Consider the following 17,635-nt stretch of genomic DNA (forward strand, 5'->3'; position numbering starts at 1 on the left):
AAACAGCCATAAACCGGCCATAAAAATCCCATACAATTTTACGACCTTCCTCGTTCGTCGCAGACTTCATAGACAGCCATCTTTGTCTATCTCATCAACATAGTGTATTTGTTGTCCTTTATTATCAACGCATATTTCAGTCGATGTTGCCAACTTGTGCAATAGAAACGAAACGCTTTAGATTTTAAATACCCATTGTAATTTTTATGTACTTAAAATATTTTTTTGGAAACGGTTGAAATGGTTATTTCATAACCAAAATACATCATTTTCGTCAGAAGGAGTATTCCCAATACAAGAAGTTCGTCTCATACACTTGTCCAATAAACACTTTAATGCATAAAGGTATCTGTTTCCTTGAGCATCAATTCACTTGTGTTGAATGAACATTAATTGTCTATCAAAAATTTATTAATCACTTGTGATTTTATGAGCCATTATTCACTGATCCATCAAAGTTCATGGTCAGTATAACAGACCGATATTTTAAAATATTTCATTTTTGAAATATTCAATAATCCAAAAAAATGAAGAACATTCAGTGACTTTTATGATATTCGTGTTGAGGTATTGGAAATATACATAAATGTCGATATGCGCGCAATTTTTTCTGTTTGCACACCGCAAAGATGTGATGATGTAACAATCTCGAGGAAAATTTCTCATCAGACCATGTACAATGTAGATTTAAGTAATGAAAGCTCATGGAGCACAGATTCTTCTTTGGTTAAACCTTTAATTCAGTTAACTTCTTGTAGATGACGCAGCCCGTTTTGTTAAATACATATTACTCAAAACGGGACATTGCATTTCATTAAATACAGAAACTCCAGTATTTAAGGAATTTCGTCGTCAGACTGTGAGTACTATACAAATACGGAAGCGCCACTTACCAGAAGCTTGCAGAACTAAATTCAATAACCATCAGAAGCAAACAGAAATCTGCACTCTATAGGGATGAGTTGCATTAGTCAAACCTAGATGGTGGGTCCTGCGGAATTATATACAGGAGCAAATGAAAAATGTTCCGCCTCTATAGCTGTTCAAAAAAAGTTGTACCAAATTTCCATATTCCATATAGGCATTGAATGTAACTTTTTTTAGAAAGAGAGCAATGAAAACATATCCTAGAACCTGTTTCTCGTTTTAGATCTCAGTGTAAGCAGATGAAAAATGTCAACGGTGTACCTACCATACATGTCTTCATTAGATATATGAAAACACAGATAAGAACCTCAGAAAAAACTCTGTGACTTATGGTATAATTGTAATGATAATAAATTTGTGTGAAGAATAAGCTGAAATAATCATTTTGAAGCATATCTTCATCAATCCAAACTTTTCTTCTACCGTGGTGGTCGACGAAGTAAGAATAAAATCTAAAAACAAAGAAAAAGCAGAGAGAGAGCTATTTAATTTAATAACTCATATTAAATCATTTTGAAATTTGTAACCCATCTCAAAAATGAATCGGTCACCGAATGAATTGTCTCGAAACCACCCTGAAATTTATATTTTTAGGTCGATAACCATACAGCATCCCCCATCTCCCCTAAAAATCGGAGATCTACCTGTTCGACAGACCCCTCGTGTGTACGTTCAACCCTTCCGCACCAACCCCACCTGTCTATCCCAAAGCATAATTATTTAAGGTCATAGAGGGTGGATGGACGTCTGCATGCCTACGGTCGCTAGGGACCTAGCGGTGCAGTCAAAATTGCAAATGGGAAATGCCCTCACTCATTGTGCAATTTGTAGGGTGGTGATCCGGAACAGGACCGGATTGAGGTTTATATTTTCATTTGCGTCGACCAAATTTGAAGGGACAACGATTGATAGGAGATTTTCTAATTTTTGCGATGTTTTGTGGATTCGGTCCTTACTTGTTGGAATGTAATTACCAATATTTGGTATTATGTAAGTCGAAACTATCTCGTCAAGTTTTTTTTATAGGAATTTCAGAAAGAATGACACATTATTTCGAAATTCTTGTCAGGTTCAAATGAACATAGGTTCTTTTTAACATTTTGATTGAAGACAATTGACTTTATCATGTTCATACACAATTATTTCATTTCAAACTTATCAATCAGTAATGTAAATACGTAGATTGTAGAAGTGGAAATAATGAAAGGTAAGTACAAAACATTCATAGACATGGGAATAAACCTTTACGAAGCTCATAACTTTCCTGTAATAATGAATTAATTTTTTTCACCTTATTAAGGCTGGTTACCCCTTTAGGAAAACTGTCCAACTTTTACTTCAAATTAAAAACTTCTTCAATCTGATAAAATCCGTGGTATATTTTAGATATTTCCTTCGAGTTAACAATCCATAGAGATGAGAATAATTTTTCAAGTCATTCTGTAACTGACACCCTAAATTAACTCAATTAATGTGAAAAGAATGATGTCATTGGAAGTTAGGGAACTATAGTTATAGTTTGAGATTTAAGAAGAGAAAATTACAATAATTGCCAATGACCAGAAGCTACAATCACAACATAACTTAATCCGATCCTGTATTATTCTGATGAATAATAGGGCTCGTGCCGTTTCTTCTGAAGAGAGGGGTTGTTTTGATTATTCCGATGAATGGTTGAGGGTGTTGAGGAGTTCAATGACCCAACCCCCATAGTCTTTCACTTCGAAGCTATGTGATGTACTGATACTGTACAAATAAATATGCACTTAGCATAAAGATGATTTTATTGATTATTTTCCATTTGGATATAAATGTTGACCTTTGATAGGTGAATCATCGATGGAAGAACAGGCTCTCTTTTGACAAAAGTGGAAGTCATCAAAACAAGTCATTTCATCAAGAATTTCCTTCATAAAATATTCAAGATGGCTGAGTTAAAACCCCTAGAATTTCGACAAAATTTCATTAAATTTCAAGTAGGGGACAGTGGAAGGTGACTCCAGCATAGGAAAAACGAAACAAAACATAAACATATGGCTGATGTACAACGAATGTTTCAGTATATCACAGACGAGTTGTCAACGCGAGCTTGTAAACCATATGAGGTTGAAGAAATATCAACCACCAACCGGCCCAAAGACATTCTACTTGGTTGTCAACACATCGTGTTGACAACAAAGTTGTCAACTAGGTTGCTCGTCTATAGGCCGCTTAAGTCTATCTGATTAGTTGCATCAGGTCACTTGAAAAAATGTTTGTATCCTGCGATGTGGGGTGGAAACGGTGTAGAAAATTGAAAGTGCTCATGTTGACAAAGTGCTATTATTGTTTCCCTATTTTACCCCATTTTCACAACGATTCTTGGAGGTTTCGAACAAGAAGAAGATTGTGATGACTACTGTTAAAAAATTGTGAATAATTTAGTTGAATTTTATTGGTAAGATTCTGAACTAACTAGTATGTACTTTATTTTTGGTGAAACGCTCTATTTTGACCAGTTCTACCTTTAAATACACTCTGAAATTTAAAATACAAATACATATTTCAAATAAGGCGTTCAGAAAAAAATTGTTTGTAGAAATTTATTAACACTTGTAAATAGGAATATATACATTTTGTCATAGGATACCAATTTGTCTCATCATTATTATGTAGGGAATTTGGAAGGATCATGTACCTACATCAACTAAATGAATTTCATATAAACATCATTATTTCCACTCTTGATGAGTTTGTCAGAATTAGGTACAAGTGTAATTGCAAATGCCATAGTAAATGGGCTGTATACTACCATCTTTCAAACTATATCAGATAGAAATATCTGACTAATTTTTCAAGCATGAGAAATCTAATTGTTAACTCATTTATGCAACTCATTGTTTTGCCCAAATGATTTAAACGATTATATTGGACCATTGATGAACAATTTGCTGTCAAAATCAACTCTGTCCATCTGGTTGAACGAGAGTAAACTGTTCAACTTTCGAAAGACATAGATAAACATAGGAATATTCAGGGTAGGTTAAGGGTTAAGGTTCTTGTGCTTTCCCAATTCATTCATCAATATTACCAAGTATCAAAATCACAAAATACCCTAAGATTTCGAAAAGAGATATCAATTTTGGACTGAAGGAATTGTTATCAGCAACACTCAACGAAAAACTGAAGGGAGATAAATGTATCGGTTCAGTGACTTCATCAGGAAGCAAATTGCCCCATCCCCATCCCAAATCCAGATTAACAGCGTTGCCGAAACGCCCCTACGTCGGCATCTCCGATTTCACACAAATTAAAACATCAAACAACAGCATCCACCCCCCAAAACAAGTCGCTCTCAGCCCCCCCGCTAGATTCCGCCCCTGTAGCACCATCTTCGCCGGAGAGGCTGTAGTAATATTGATTTCTTATGACATCATGGGGTTGCTAGGAGACCTCCTGGCGCCGGCGCCCCAACCCCCATCGCGATCGAACCCCGGGCATGCATTGCAGCGGCGAAGACACCCTGAGAAAAGTCCGTGTTTGACCGGAGATGTGCCGTTTTTAACTCGCAGCCATGGGCACCGTTCTCAGCTTTTCGCCTCGCGAGAGACGCCCTGTATACACGACCAGTTCGAACGCGGATTTCACGCTGAACAACTTCTCGTACGAGCAGCTGAACAATGTGAAGAATCGCGAGAACAAGCAGAACGTGAACCTGTCCAACTCGAACAATCACAACTTGAACTGCAACAACATAAACAATTGCAGCAATGACAACGCCAGGATCATTTCGGAAAAGAACGCGCTGGAAAAGAACCTCAAGAAGCACAGTCTGTTCATAAACATGCTGTCCTGGAAAAGGTTCTCAACCGAGTACAACAACAAGAAGAAACTAGACAACAAAAACAAGAATGTGACCGTGTACAAGCAACCAATAGTAGACAACATACATCCAGTGATCGACAAGAACAAGAACATCCAGCAGCAGAAACAGAGTTCGTATTATTCCACCTCCAAGTCATCGTCGACCATCGCCCTGGATATCGTCAGAGTCAACAACCAGAACAACAATACCAATCACCATGCGAACTGTGATAAGCTGTCGAATAAGCAGAGTTTACTCAGCCAACACCCTCTAAACAACCAGAACCAAGTTGTGCCAGTAGCAGCCCCTAAGAAAACAGTCATCCAGGCGTCCACCTCAGAATTGTTGAAATGCCTGGGACTATTCCTCCACGCCAAATGTTTTAAATTGAGGGACTTCCAAGCTGGGGATGCTGTAATGTGGCTGAGGACGGTTGACAGGAGTCTCCTGCTTCAGGGATGGCAGGTTCGTTAATTTTTTATAAGGGCATGGAGGGGTCACAGAGACGTGATGCATTTCGAGATCGTAAACATAACAAAATAGTGTTTACAGCCCTGTTTGTTGACAAATTCGGGATACTGCGCAGTCTGTTTAGGTGCGCTCATGAATTTTGGAGGTAACTGGGATATAGCCAGAGAATTATTAGATTTGTAGCCATATAAAACCTGTTTCCCTATTCTGAAAATTTGTATACATCACTTTCAAGGTTTTTTCAAGGTTTCTTCTTTCAAGTTACTGTCATTTTCAATGGGATAATGGAATATTTTCGAAACAGAAGCGATTTATCGTTGAGAACACCGATCCATGTTTGTTTTGAGACGGATATCTTTTGATTGATAATTCTTGAGATGTGTCTATCCTCTCCAGTTTATTAAATGGCAATAGTGGTCAGTTTGAATGATACCAATTATAATTTGGCGTTTGTTTCGAAGTAGAAAACTTGTTGAAACTGATGGAGAAAGTGAAGTGGTCAAGTTTCTTGCCACAAAAAATGTTCAAGTTGTCTACCGTCTATTTCTAAAGAGTAATGGTGTCTTCTTTCAACATTTTCTCTGCAAAATCTCGAGAACATATTGGACCTAAGGAAAAATTCGATTATGAATACGTTTGTTCTTCTTGTTGGTATTGATGAAATCAAAACTGCTCCAAAATATTGACAAAGACATAATAAGAATAAGAATAAGGATTCAGTTATTGCTTAGGGGCAAATAATAAACAATTTCAACCTCGCAATACCTTAGATTGTTGCAGAAACTCGACCACTTCGAGCAAGGACTGTCCTAGGCTGAACCTGAATGTTTTTCAAACAATTTCAATATTATATATTGGTATTATTTCAATTCCGATGAGATTTTCTTTATCTGAACAAACGTCAAACAGAATATTTAAAAATACCTACAGAATGAAAACTTCTTTACGTGGGTTGTATGTTATTCTCCACACCTAATTGAAAATTCGATAAAGCTGCCATAAAAAACAAGAAATGGAGAAACCCCCCATAAAATGAGATCTCCATGAAATGTTCTGTGGGTCATAAAATTGCACATCCGAGTGGGGTATCGATTTTCTAGAAATAGGGTTGTACAACTCTGACATCGTAAAAGAGGTACTTTTTATTTGAAAGGTTACTTCACTTTTATCGTTTTCCGGGTAATTTCACGAATTCTTAAATTACTGGAGTCAATTCCTTTCATTTTTCAAGTCACCGTTATATCCTTCAAGGAAAGCAGGCTCTATGCGAAAAGACACCATCGAGCACAACTCATATTTATTTGATGATCAGAATCACAGACATGTAAAGTTCCTAAAAATCGATTAGACATACAAGAGTTGGTATCTTTTCCTCTCTGAAGTTTTCCTTCACTTACAACGGAAAATATTTGAGTTCAAGGGCTGAAAACTCATATCTGCAAATGTGAAGCAAACGAAATCGCGATTTGTCTAAGTTTGAACTTGAAAAGTAGGTAAATATTGAGCTGGGGTAAGGCAAATCTTCGGCAGTTCGTCTTTAGAGTAAGAACTGTTTGAAAATGTATCTTGTTTGATTGGGAATAAGCGGAGTTCAGTGTACAGGATGACAGAGTATGACCCTCCATAACTTTGTGCCACTGTGTGGAAAAAAGTTTCGCACGAAAGGTTCATGATTCAAAATGCCACTGACTCTTTCATTCATCATTTTTAAAAGTTGCAAATTGGTGGAAGGGATGCAAACTGGCGAATGCACTTCTGAATGGTAGGTCAAGGTGCACAGAAGTCATCAGATGGAATCACATACATTTTTCGTATGTAGGTACAGTTAACTTGATTCTTTTCTAAAGTATCAGCATTTACATGTTCGTAAAATATAACAATTCGATGTTTTTCAACTAACATGGATTTAGTTATCAAGAAATATGACATGCAATGAAATTCCTCTGGCCCGGTACACGTGCGAATAACTAAATTTATTCTAAAGATAAGTCTTATTCTTAGGATGAGTAAACACGCATACTTTTCACTTTCAGATAGTGTTATTCATCGAATAAATCTGTCATTGAAACTCGTTAATAGGATTTTATTTGTAATAGATCGAATGTCAGTACGTCATTATTGGTTGAATTTTTTACATTCTGGATGTATGGTTATTCTTTGTGCGATTTTCACGAAATATTTGCTTTCTAGTTGGAATTATGACAATTTCTACAATGCGGTGTCTTATTTTACATTAATCAGTGAAAAGTAGTATACCGTGTTTTCATAGAATTGTTATTCGTCAAATAATTTCATCTGAAAGCACCGAAATAAGGTATCCTTCAGATAGGAAATTATTTGACAGATACTCATTGACATTGAATAAAATTTATTCGAACGTGAAAGTACCTGGCCTAATATGGCTAATTAAAAGTTCAGTATAATGTTCAATTTTGCCTATTGTTAACTGAACTGTTCAGTAAACAATGATTGGATTCTTAAAACACCTTTAAACATGGAATTTAAGCGTGGTTTAAGAATTAGTGAAACGGTGCAAGCGGTCATAAGGGCAGTTCAACAATGTTGATCAACTTATAATGAACCATAGAGGAGAGAATTTGATGGCATGTCATATTTCTTTGTGAATTTAGGGCACATGGTTCCTTGAGTAAACTATATAAGTTTCAACATCGTTAATACAGTAATATACTGAAGACTCGTTTCATTTCCACCATTTTTATTGACTCTGCAAACACTAATCAACAAATTGACAGTGAGTAAGCTTCCAACACTTCATTCGAATTTATGTCCAAGTCAGTTAATCAGTGAATTGATCGATATTGAAAGTGTTTGGGTCCCATTATGCTTCTCTTACCATAATAATGACCAGAGAAAATACGAATTCATTGCCTGTTGCATGTCATATTTGGTTCGTGCTCAACACGTTCATTTCCTTTTCACATGAAATGCATGAGAAAGCCCCAAAATTACCTACCTTCCAAGCTCCCCAACGAAACCCCCAGTGAAGAAATCGTGGTTTATTCTCAAACCGTCTCGACTTGCCCCATTTGCATAGCCTCGTGAATAGCAACCCCTTCTAGGACGAGGGTTGTCAAGTTACCCTCGTTCCAAGTGAAACCGGGGGTAGTTCTCCCCGCAGACGGTATAAAATGTCAGTTGCCGCAGTCGATAGGACATTGTCTGAAATAATTGAAGTCTTTCGCTTTCGTTTCGGAAGAGCAGGACTAATCTCGAATTTAAATTGCGTCCTTTGTTTCCTGGGTAGCATTATTTCCGTTGCCTGCTACTGCCATTAATGATCACGTGCTGCACGGGACTATTGACTTCCACGTGTTTCAGAAAACGCCTCTCGATGTCATATAAATGACACGTGAATCGATCAGGTCCCCTGATGACGCGGGATCTGGTTAATGTTTTATTTCGAAATGATACACATGCCAAAAAGTTCCTTCGTGATTTTGAAACTGCAAGGTCCAAGATGTTACGCCTTATTGAGGAATGAGGAGCTGTGGATGCCACAGCACTGATTGAGAGCACAAGATTCCTCAAAGTCTCATATAACTATGCCAACTAACATCTCAATTAGGGAATACTTTTCTCGAATAACAAATGACTTGAACACTCAGAGTAGGCTTATTTTTTCGATTGAAGTATTCATCTTCTTGAAGTTTCGGTATCAGTATCCCTACGTGGGTTAGATTTACACCAATAGCTACTAGTTCATCGCTGGTAGTTGGAAACGTTGTACATTCAATTGCATGCACAATTATAGTGTCAAAAATTCGAAGAGTAAGGTCCTTTCGAAGAAGAAAGTTTATGATAGTATAACTTTTTTCATCTCTGATAACCACAAGATCTATCATCGCTTTGATAATTGCATAAACCACCTTTCCCTATACAGGGTGAGTCTTTGACTCGTACAAATATTGCACCCAAGCAGCGCTGTCCTGTTTCGTCAAATAGTACTAAATATATCGTCCCGTAGATCGTAGATTACGAATATGTAATTAGATTTTTTGTAGGATCAATATTTTAGGAAATAAATCACTTTTAGTGGAAAATTTCTAAAAAATTGGTCAAATTTGAGTAGCTGTAGCAGCCAGAAAAAGAAAATTAGACATATGCTGATTTTTTTTATGAAAGATGGATCTTCTGCAAATAGAAAATTTTAATTTTTATTCATCTACAGCGAATAGTTAAGATTTCACGATTTTTTCCGCGAAGGTCCAAATTTTCCAATTTTCCATCGACTATAACTTGAAAAATAAATTTTTAAAAAAATATCTGTTTGCATATTCGTTATCTTCGCCCTCGAATTAGTCAACAGTATAAATTTGGTTTCGATCGGAGACCAAAAATATTTTTCAGAAAAATCGCAATTTTTCTATACATATGTATGGAAAATTTGAAAAATTTTCGATCTTCCCAATTTCCACCAAAACTTGTTTATTCACTAAATCAAGGGCGTAGATCACGAATATGCAAACAGAATTTCGGTGAAAGGATTAGTTTTCAAGTTATGGTCAATGGAAATTTAGAAATTTTGGACCTTCGCGGAAAAAATCATAAAATCTAAACTATTCGCTGTAGGTGAATGAAAATTGGATTTTTTCATTTGCGAAAAATCAATCTATCACCAAAAAATCAGCATATGTCCAGTACCTCTTTTCTGGCTACTACAACTCTTTAAAGATATGGTTCGAAAAATAAAAATTTTTTGAATAATTTCGTCTGTTACTTGTGTTCAGCCTAGCTCGACCACCGAAATTAAAAGAATTTAAGCTATATCGACCAGGGTCTTTTTTTTGACTAATTCGAAGTCGTATCTCACGAAAATGCAACTATATTTTTTCTAGGATCAATATTTTAGGAAATAAATCAGTATGCAGTTTTCACTTTTCTGTGTCCTTTCCTTAATTATATGTGTAGACATAGGGGCGGCCTGTACCGTAACTGTGGATCTTTTAAACAGAGTTGCGTTCGGTCATAGTACCCAATTTTTCGAATTTCACAGATACTTTTGGACATCAAGTTATTCGAAATAAAGGAATAGTTTTATTTTACAAAACGTTCAAATATTCATTAGATAACATCGAACTTAGTTTCAAGAGTTGGGTTCTTTGAATTTTCGTTATTTTTATGGTACGTAAGGCTCGTATCCTTGTGGTTTCAATACACTTCCTGATGACACCGCCTTGACCTGGGAATCATCAAACCTCAACCAGGTATTTTAACCGGAGTGGAGCATTTTTTCATGGTTTTTCTGTATCTTTCGAACCGAGCTGATTCGTAAAAAATGTTAAAGGAAAAAAGTGTTTCTTTTCACGTCAAGAATCTACTGTTGAAGTATTTGTACGAGAGTCAATGACTCGCCCTGTATAACAAAGCTGAGTCTTCGAATTTAAAAGCGCGTCTAAACGAGCACGACCATTACAGGTTCTCCTGCGGATGACACAGATTACAGAACCGTTTTGGAGCATACAACGTGTGCATCGTTCTTCCCACTCCGTGGAGCGTGATCCTGATTATCCCTGAAAATGCGGAAGATCCTGATGCCGTGGAACGAGCCTTCGAGCGCGTGCATTCGTGGCTATCGATCCCCGTACCGGACCAACCGAAGGCGACGACGCCTGAAGTGGCCCTATCAAGTTTTCAGCGATAACGGAGCTCGGGAAATATCGAGGAGTCAGCTGTCCCGTTTTCCGACCGGAACGTTTTTCGATGTCGGCTAGAATTTTCCGGCTTCAGGTGGAGGGGTCGGAGAAAAAGCCGCGTTCGATCATATTGGGCTGTTCCATATTTGGCTGGCTTTTTCGAGGGGTTGTGGAGATTTTTCTTGACGGTTTTCGAGTGGTTTTCAGTAGGATTTCGTTCGATAAACCGATCTCTATTACCGAACATCAAGAGACAAGTCAGCAGCAAGCAGAGACTTAACAGCAAAACCGACAAGGCTTCCAGGAAATTCATCGAAAATCTGCTGCTAATACACTGCCCAAAAAACTTAACGCACATTATGGAAATCTCAAATTTATTCTACAACTGAAGGTGTTCTCAATGATGATTATTTTTATCAGAATTATGCATGAATATGTTATCCACTTTCAACGGTTTTCTTCACTACAGATGTTTTTTCCCAGCAGGAATAAAAAAAGATGATATTATCAGATTTTGAATGTGTTGGCTCCATTCTAAAATCAGTTGTTCTCGATCAATTCTAGTGATCTATAGTTTTTCTTTCGTTTGATTTTCTACACTCGATCGCTATGCAACGCGAAACACGCAATTTGACCCAAGAGGAATGTGCCCAAGCGGTAGTTTTGCGAGAAGAAGGGTGGACATACACAAGAATTGCAGAAAGGTTTGGAGTTTCCCTTACAAGTGTGTCCAGAATGTTGCAGCGATTCAGGGAGACAGGTATGAATGTCCGAAGACCAGGACAGGGTAGACTACGGGTAAAAACTGCCATTCAAGAACGTTACTTGAGAGTTTCTTCGTTGAGACAACGGTTTGCAACCGCTGGCCTCCTTCAAATTCGGCTTGAGCAAACTCATGAGGTGCAAATTAGCACTCAGACAATAAGAAATCGCCTCAGAGAATATGATTTAAGGCCTCGCGGTAAGAGACCCAGCTCTTACCCCAGCCCATCGAAGGGCGCGTTTGGATTTTGCGATAGAGCATATCCATTGGGAAGAGGCCGATTGGGAAAGAGTTCTCTTCACAGATGAGTCTAGATTCTGCCTCTACCATTGTGATCGACTTTCCCTTGTATACAGACGTCCACATGAAAGAAATGTTCAGTGCAATTTCCTGAATACTACTGGTTTCGGGGAAGGATCGATTATGGTATAGGGTGGAATATCTTTGACTGCTCGCACAGACCTAGTGATCGTTGATAATGCTGATAAGTATATAATGAACATGCTTGAAGAGCATGTAGTGCCATTTGCCCCAAACATTGGTGAAAATTTCATTTTTATGGACGATAATGCCAGACCCCATCGTGCGCGCATCGTTCAGGAGTACCTTGAAGAGGTTGAAGTCTCTCGAATGGAATGGCCAGCAAGAAGTCCAGATCTCAATCCGATTGGGCAGGTTTGGGACAACCGCAATAGAAGGCTGAGAAGTTCAGAAAATCATCCAGCTACTCTTAATGACTTAGGAATCCAACTCGAAGAAATCTGGGAAGGATTAGATCAGAACATTTTAAGATCACTCATTTTGAGTATGAACCGTCGTTGCCGAGCTGTAATTAACGCAAGGGGTGTAAATACCAAGTATTAAATCACTTACCAGCATTTCAGTATTTTGAAAATTGTTCATTTCTCTTCTTTCACATAAGATTCGGTGAAATCCTGAATTTTTCTTCCATTTAATGTGTCTTGTTTCGTTCAAAACCTTCCCGAGAGAACATAAAAAATAAGTTATAAAGTCAATGTAGGGTTTACTTTCATTAAAATTGAGATTTTCAGAATATGCGTTAATTTTTTTGTGCAGTGTATTAAGACGTTTCAAATTTCGTATCAACCAAAGTGAATTTGTGATAATTCAGAGTTTATTCTCGTTATCGATTCAACACAAGGGGTGCGTGATATTGGGTTTTGATGACTATTCGTGTAAGTCCATAGAACGGATATTCTATATCGATTACCTGCTCAAGTTTCTTTACAACTTCCCTGATATGCTGTGACAGTCGCCTTATAAAATTAAACTTTTCGTAACCATCCTCTTAAGATGATAAGATTTATTCATGGAAGTCTTTCTCTTGAAAATCATATTGGTCCTTCTCTCTCATATGATGATCAATTAATGACAAGGCTGAAATTCATTTAATAGTAGTTTGTTTCGTTCCTTTCTATCGATCAAAATCAACTTCAAAATGAGCAGTGATTGTAATAATATACAGCGAAAAGTAACGCACAAAACCCTATTTCATCTTCAGTCTGCTCAATATTAAACAGGAAATAGGATACTCCATTATTCAATGCAAATTCCTCGATCAAAATTACGAGTCTGTTTGATAAACCGCCTTGAGTTCTCCGCTAAGAGTATGCAAATAAAGTCGGGAGTTTGTGACACTATTCCTTGAAGCGCCCGTTACTCATGCCCAAAGACTTATTGAAAATCTTCCAGCGTGAGTTATGGCACAAACCTTTCAAGTTATGAGGGACGCAAGGTTGAAATATGATATTTCGCAAACGCCTCTGCTTGTGATGAAGTGGTGTTTGGCTTCTCCAAATGATCTGGAGAATACACTAGGGGCGGATGCCAATAATTCATCATGAATCAGTCTCCAAGAGATTGAGACTCAGTCTTTTAGCTAACGAGATTCATTGATCGTTTCCCAAACAAGATATACTGCATGATTGTAATAATCAGAGGATTCATCCAGCTGTTTTGACTGCTGTCATAATGAGAGCTGTCATTTTTTGACAGGTGACAACTGGATTAACTGGAAACTGCTATTGAAAAGCGACAATGCTGAATGTATATTAGGTGACCCAAATATCACCCTCAAAGAACTGGAAATATGAATCAAAACATTCTCCTAATCACCTTCAGACCAAAAATTATATCCCAATTTGCATATACACGTTATACACACAAAAATCGTTCCATATTCATCAATCAGAACTGTTCTGAAAAAGTCGATTATCTTGATTGTTTCAGTCACGCGAATCACGATATTGCAAAGCTGAAAACAACAATATCAAAGCGTTGAGAAACCAGGTCTCACCCGTTTCCTAAATCAGAAATGAGTCGCTGTAACTCATTCGAAAAGAATCAAATCTGTCACGAATGTCGTCTGCCATCTTGAATTCAGCACCATTTTGTTTTTCTCTGATAAATATTTCGAAATGCAATAATCAGAAGAAAGAAGAACTTGTAACGTGGTTACCTCGGAGAAAACTTATCTCGAGCGCCAGCTATTCTTTTCACTAGGAAGAATAGCAAACCTACCAGAGTAGCTGCTAGTCGGAGACAGAGTTCGCTGTTATCTAGGGTGGTAGCGATAACGAAGTAGTCAAAATCAAATTATGTACTAATTTATTCACACCTTCGGAAACTGATTATATGTACAACGGAGATATGTGTAGGTATGAAATATGAGCGAATCTATCAGCAAACATACATTCGGGAAATTCTATCCGGTCGCGAGCACTTTATAAAGTTTATACCGGTTACAGTGAAAAATCAAAGGTTGTTCAATAAAATGCGCCAACCAGAACTGACGAAATGGATACTAAGGATGACCTAGCCAAGTGAGATGACTTGCTATACGGTATCGGGATGTAATTAATTGTATTTCCCCAATGAAACACAACCAGGGCGGATCTATTCGAGACTTTTATTCGCTACCCCAAGGGCTTACGCGCCATGACTGATAGAAAAGAAGAGATTTCGGATTCAACACTTATGACGCGGAACGCGGACAGGGGGGTTGACGGGACTTTCCTTTCAGTACCCCATTGGCTTACGCGCCATGACTGATAACGAAGGGAAAAGTCAGAATCGCGAAACAGGGTAACGTACGATAAAAAATAACAGAAAGCGATGCAGTACAGCAGTGTCAAAGAAGTAACCGGTGTAGGTCTAATTAAGAAACTGAACGGTAAAGACGGGGACTGGGATTCATTACAAACTTTAGGTCAATGTCGCTTGAACTCTGTGATAAACGATCGGAGTTCTGGACTCGCAAGGGATTTTTCACTTCTTCTTAGTGATGTTAGGTAAAATAATAAGTGCATAATACTTTATGACTGATTCGATCCCGAACAGTCTCAGCTTGGTCCCAGACCAGTTTTTTTTTTTAGTGCAAAAACCAGTTTATTTCTTAAAACATTTTATATCCATAGTAAAATGTTCAACTTTATGGACGTATGTATCAGATGAAGGGCTGAAGGAATAACGCAATCTTTGTTTTTCCAGGATGTGGCTTTCATCAACCCAGCAAACGTCGTGTTCGTGTATATGCTAGTGAGGGAGCTAGTGGAAGAAGACATAGACTGCGAGCGAGACCTCCAAGCAGTCGTCCTGACCTGCCTCTACCTCTCCTACTCCTACATGGGCAACGAGATCTCATACCCTCTCAAACCCTTCCTCGTGGAAGGCTCCAGGGAGAAATTCTGGGACCGTTGCCTGGACATAGTCAACAGGCTGTCCACCAACATGCTCAGGATAAACGCTGAGCCGGGCTACTTCACGGAAATATTCACCGAGCTCAAGGCGTGCGGCGTTGCCAACTCGGTGTCGAACAGCATGGCAACCATGGGTTGCCAAACGGTACCAGTGGTACCGTGCCACGCGGGCGGTACCACCGCGGCTTGACATAAAGACGTCGGTACTGTGGTTAAGTTGACGCTGGCAGAAATGCCGACCATTCCGTGCGAAGTATAGGGTGAATTTTTAGGGAAAAAAATGGAGGGTGAGTTTGAATCTGGTAGTGGAGATCTTTGGGTTCAGGATGAATGTAATGTGGGGATGGGTGCATAGAAATATCGAATCTTGTGACATGAGAATTGACATGTTCTTTGCTATCGAGATGATTAGAGATCTGCCACACTGTATATGAAATTAGAGTTGAAATTTGTCGTTACTCCACGAATGATAAAGTATCGTTTTTTGTGGTACTTGTTAATTCTTTTACATCAAGAAAACAAGTTATCTAAAAGAAGTGAGTGAAGTTGGTCTTTCCTTCATAACATAACATAAATTTTTCGCTATATTCTGCGTCATGCAGAAAGCGTTGCATATGTGGACTTCGTAGCCACCCTGTAAGTGGAAATTTTCGTAGATTATTTATTCAAAGACAGTGCTCAGAGGAAGTCAAATGCAAACACTAAATACTACTATACTTATGATTGAAAAACTTATTTCTCCAGTCTATACAAGATATCCGATATTACATATGCACCAAAAAAAAAATTATAGATGTTAAATTAGCTTTCAGAAAAATCACTGAATAAAAGCTGATCATTTGTTGTGATACCGATTTCAAATAAAAAAAGTTTTTTGGCTTCAAACAGTTTTCACTCTATGATCAAGCTTACTAAAAAAATGTTCAGATTACGCTGAACGTAATGGATTACTCTGATAGTAAACCTGGTTTTGTAAAATGGAAAAAAGAAAGGAATATTGTGTCAATCCAGATGAAAGATATAATTTAGTAAAACTATAATTTTCATATCCATTTTCATTTAGTAATCAGTGAAAGTTTTTCCTGGAAGATCATACAAGAAACATAATTTCCAATATTAGTGAATGAGAAAAATTATTAACATTCAGATGAACTTATAGATTTCCACGGGATCAAACATTAGCTGTGAGTACGAAATAAGTCCGTTTATTATATAAATTTATTGATAACTTTCATACCCTTCGACATAAGAAGAATGATGAGACAAATTATAAAAAGGAAATGTGTTCATGTTCATATTTGGATGAAAGGAGTATCTTTGTAAGTAACCGCTTATTATGTAAAATTAAATTTCGTTCATGATTTTTTCACATGGGATTCACCAAAGTGAAACTAATGGACCATGGTTTATGATGAAAAATGTTTTGCCACTTGAATAACTGTGCAGTAATTTATTATCTACTCGTTCTTTTTGTTGTTGATATTTATTATTTACTATATACATAGGTATTATTGGTAATTGTTTCTATTGTAAAAAATCTCATTTCACCGTCAAAAACTGACTGATTTTTGGTGGTACTTCGATTAGATTTGTTAACAAATTAGTATCTTTAGAACAGTTACAATTCAACCAGCTAGATGAAATAAAAAACATAATAAAACCCAAAACAAAATTAAAATAGCAGACAAAGCACGATGTAAATGGAAATAAGTATAAGGTGAATTATTAAAAAGGATCGAAAAGAAAACTGATAAGAGATAAGTTTATGTTGAAACAGGTATGTGCTCTATCGCATTATGGAATGGACCATTTTAAACATCTGATAATATTTTGATACCATCTGAGATGTTGAGAGACACCTTAAATTTTCGCAGAATCTATTGTCAATGTTAAAATGAATTCCTTTTTCTTTCAAGGCGGCCGTGCCTGTGTATTTTTAGACTTCTCAATCTTCAGGATAGTTGAAAATGTAGATAAATTACTGAAATATGGTCGGGATTGTGCAATAAATTGAACTTGATTTCAGTGCGAATTCATCAACATGAATTTGCGTTTTAGGTAATAAGAACTAGTGAATTAATGAAACCCTTATTATTATAACCAATTCGAGAAATTTTGAATACTACGCGAAATATTCGACAGACTATCGTGGAATTTTTTATGTGAAATTTATACTGAAAAATATATGTTAGTTTGCAACATCTATGAACATGTATTTGCATTATATTGTCTGCTTTACGCAAATAGTATCATTCCA

At 37.2% G+C, this 17,635-nt stretch overlaps 1 protein-coding gene across 1 annotated transcript; it reads left to right on the forward strand.

Moving 5' to 3' along the window:
• The first annotated feature begins 4,415 nt into the window (after positions 1-4,415).
• LOC123317885 (cyclin-dependent kinase 5 activator 1) lies at positions 4,416-15,959 on the forward strand. The gene is made up of 2 exons (XM_044904495.1): positions 4,416-5,236; positions 15,170-15,959. The coding sequence occupies exons 1-2, from the start codon at positions 4,481-4,483 to the stop codon at positions 15,566-15,568; spliced, it is 1,155 nt and encodes a 384-aa protein (XP_044760430.1). The 5' UTR covers positions 4,416-4,480; the 3' UTR covers positions 15,569-15,959.
• Positions 15,960-17,635: the final 1,676 nt, after the last annotated feature.

Source organism: Coccinella septempunctata, chromosome 7 (assembly GCF_907165205.1).
Source record: "Coccinella septempunctata chromosome 7, icCocSept1.1, whole genome shotgun sequence".
NCBI classification, from domain to species: domain Eukaryota; kingdom Metazoa; phylum Arthropoda; class Insecta; order Coleoptera; family Coccinellidae; genus Coccinella; species Coccinella septempunctata.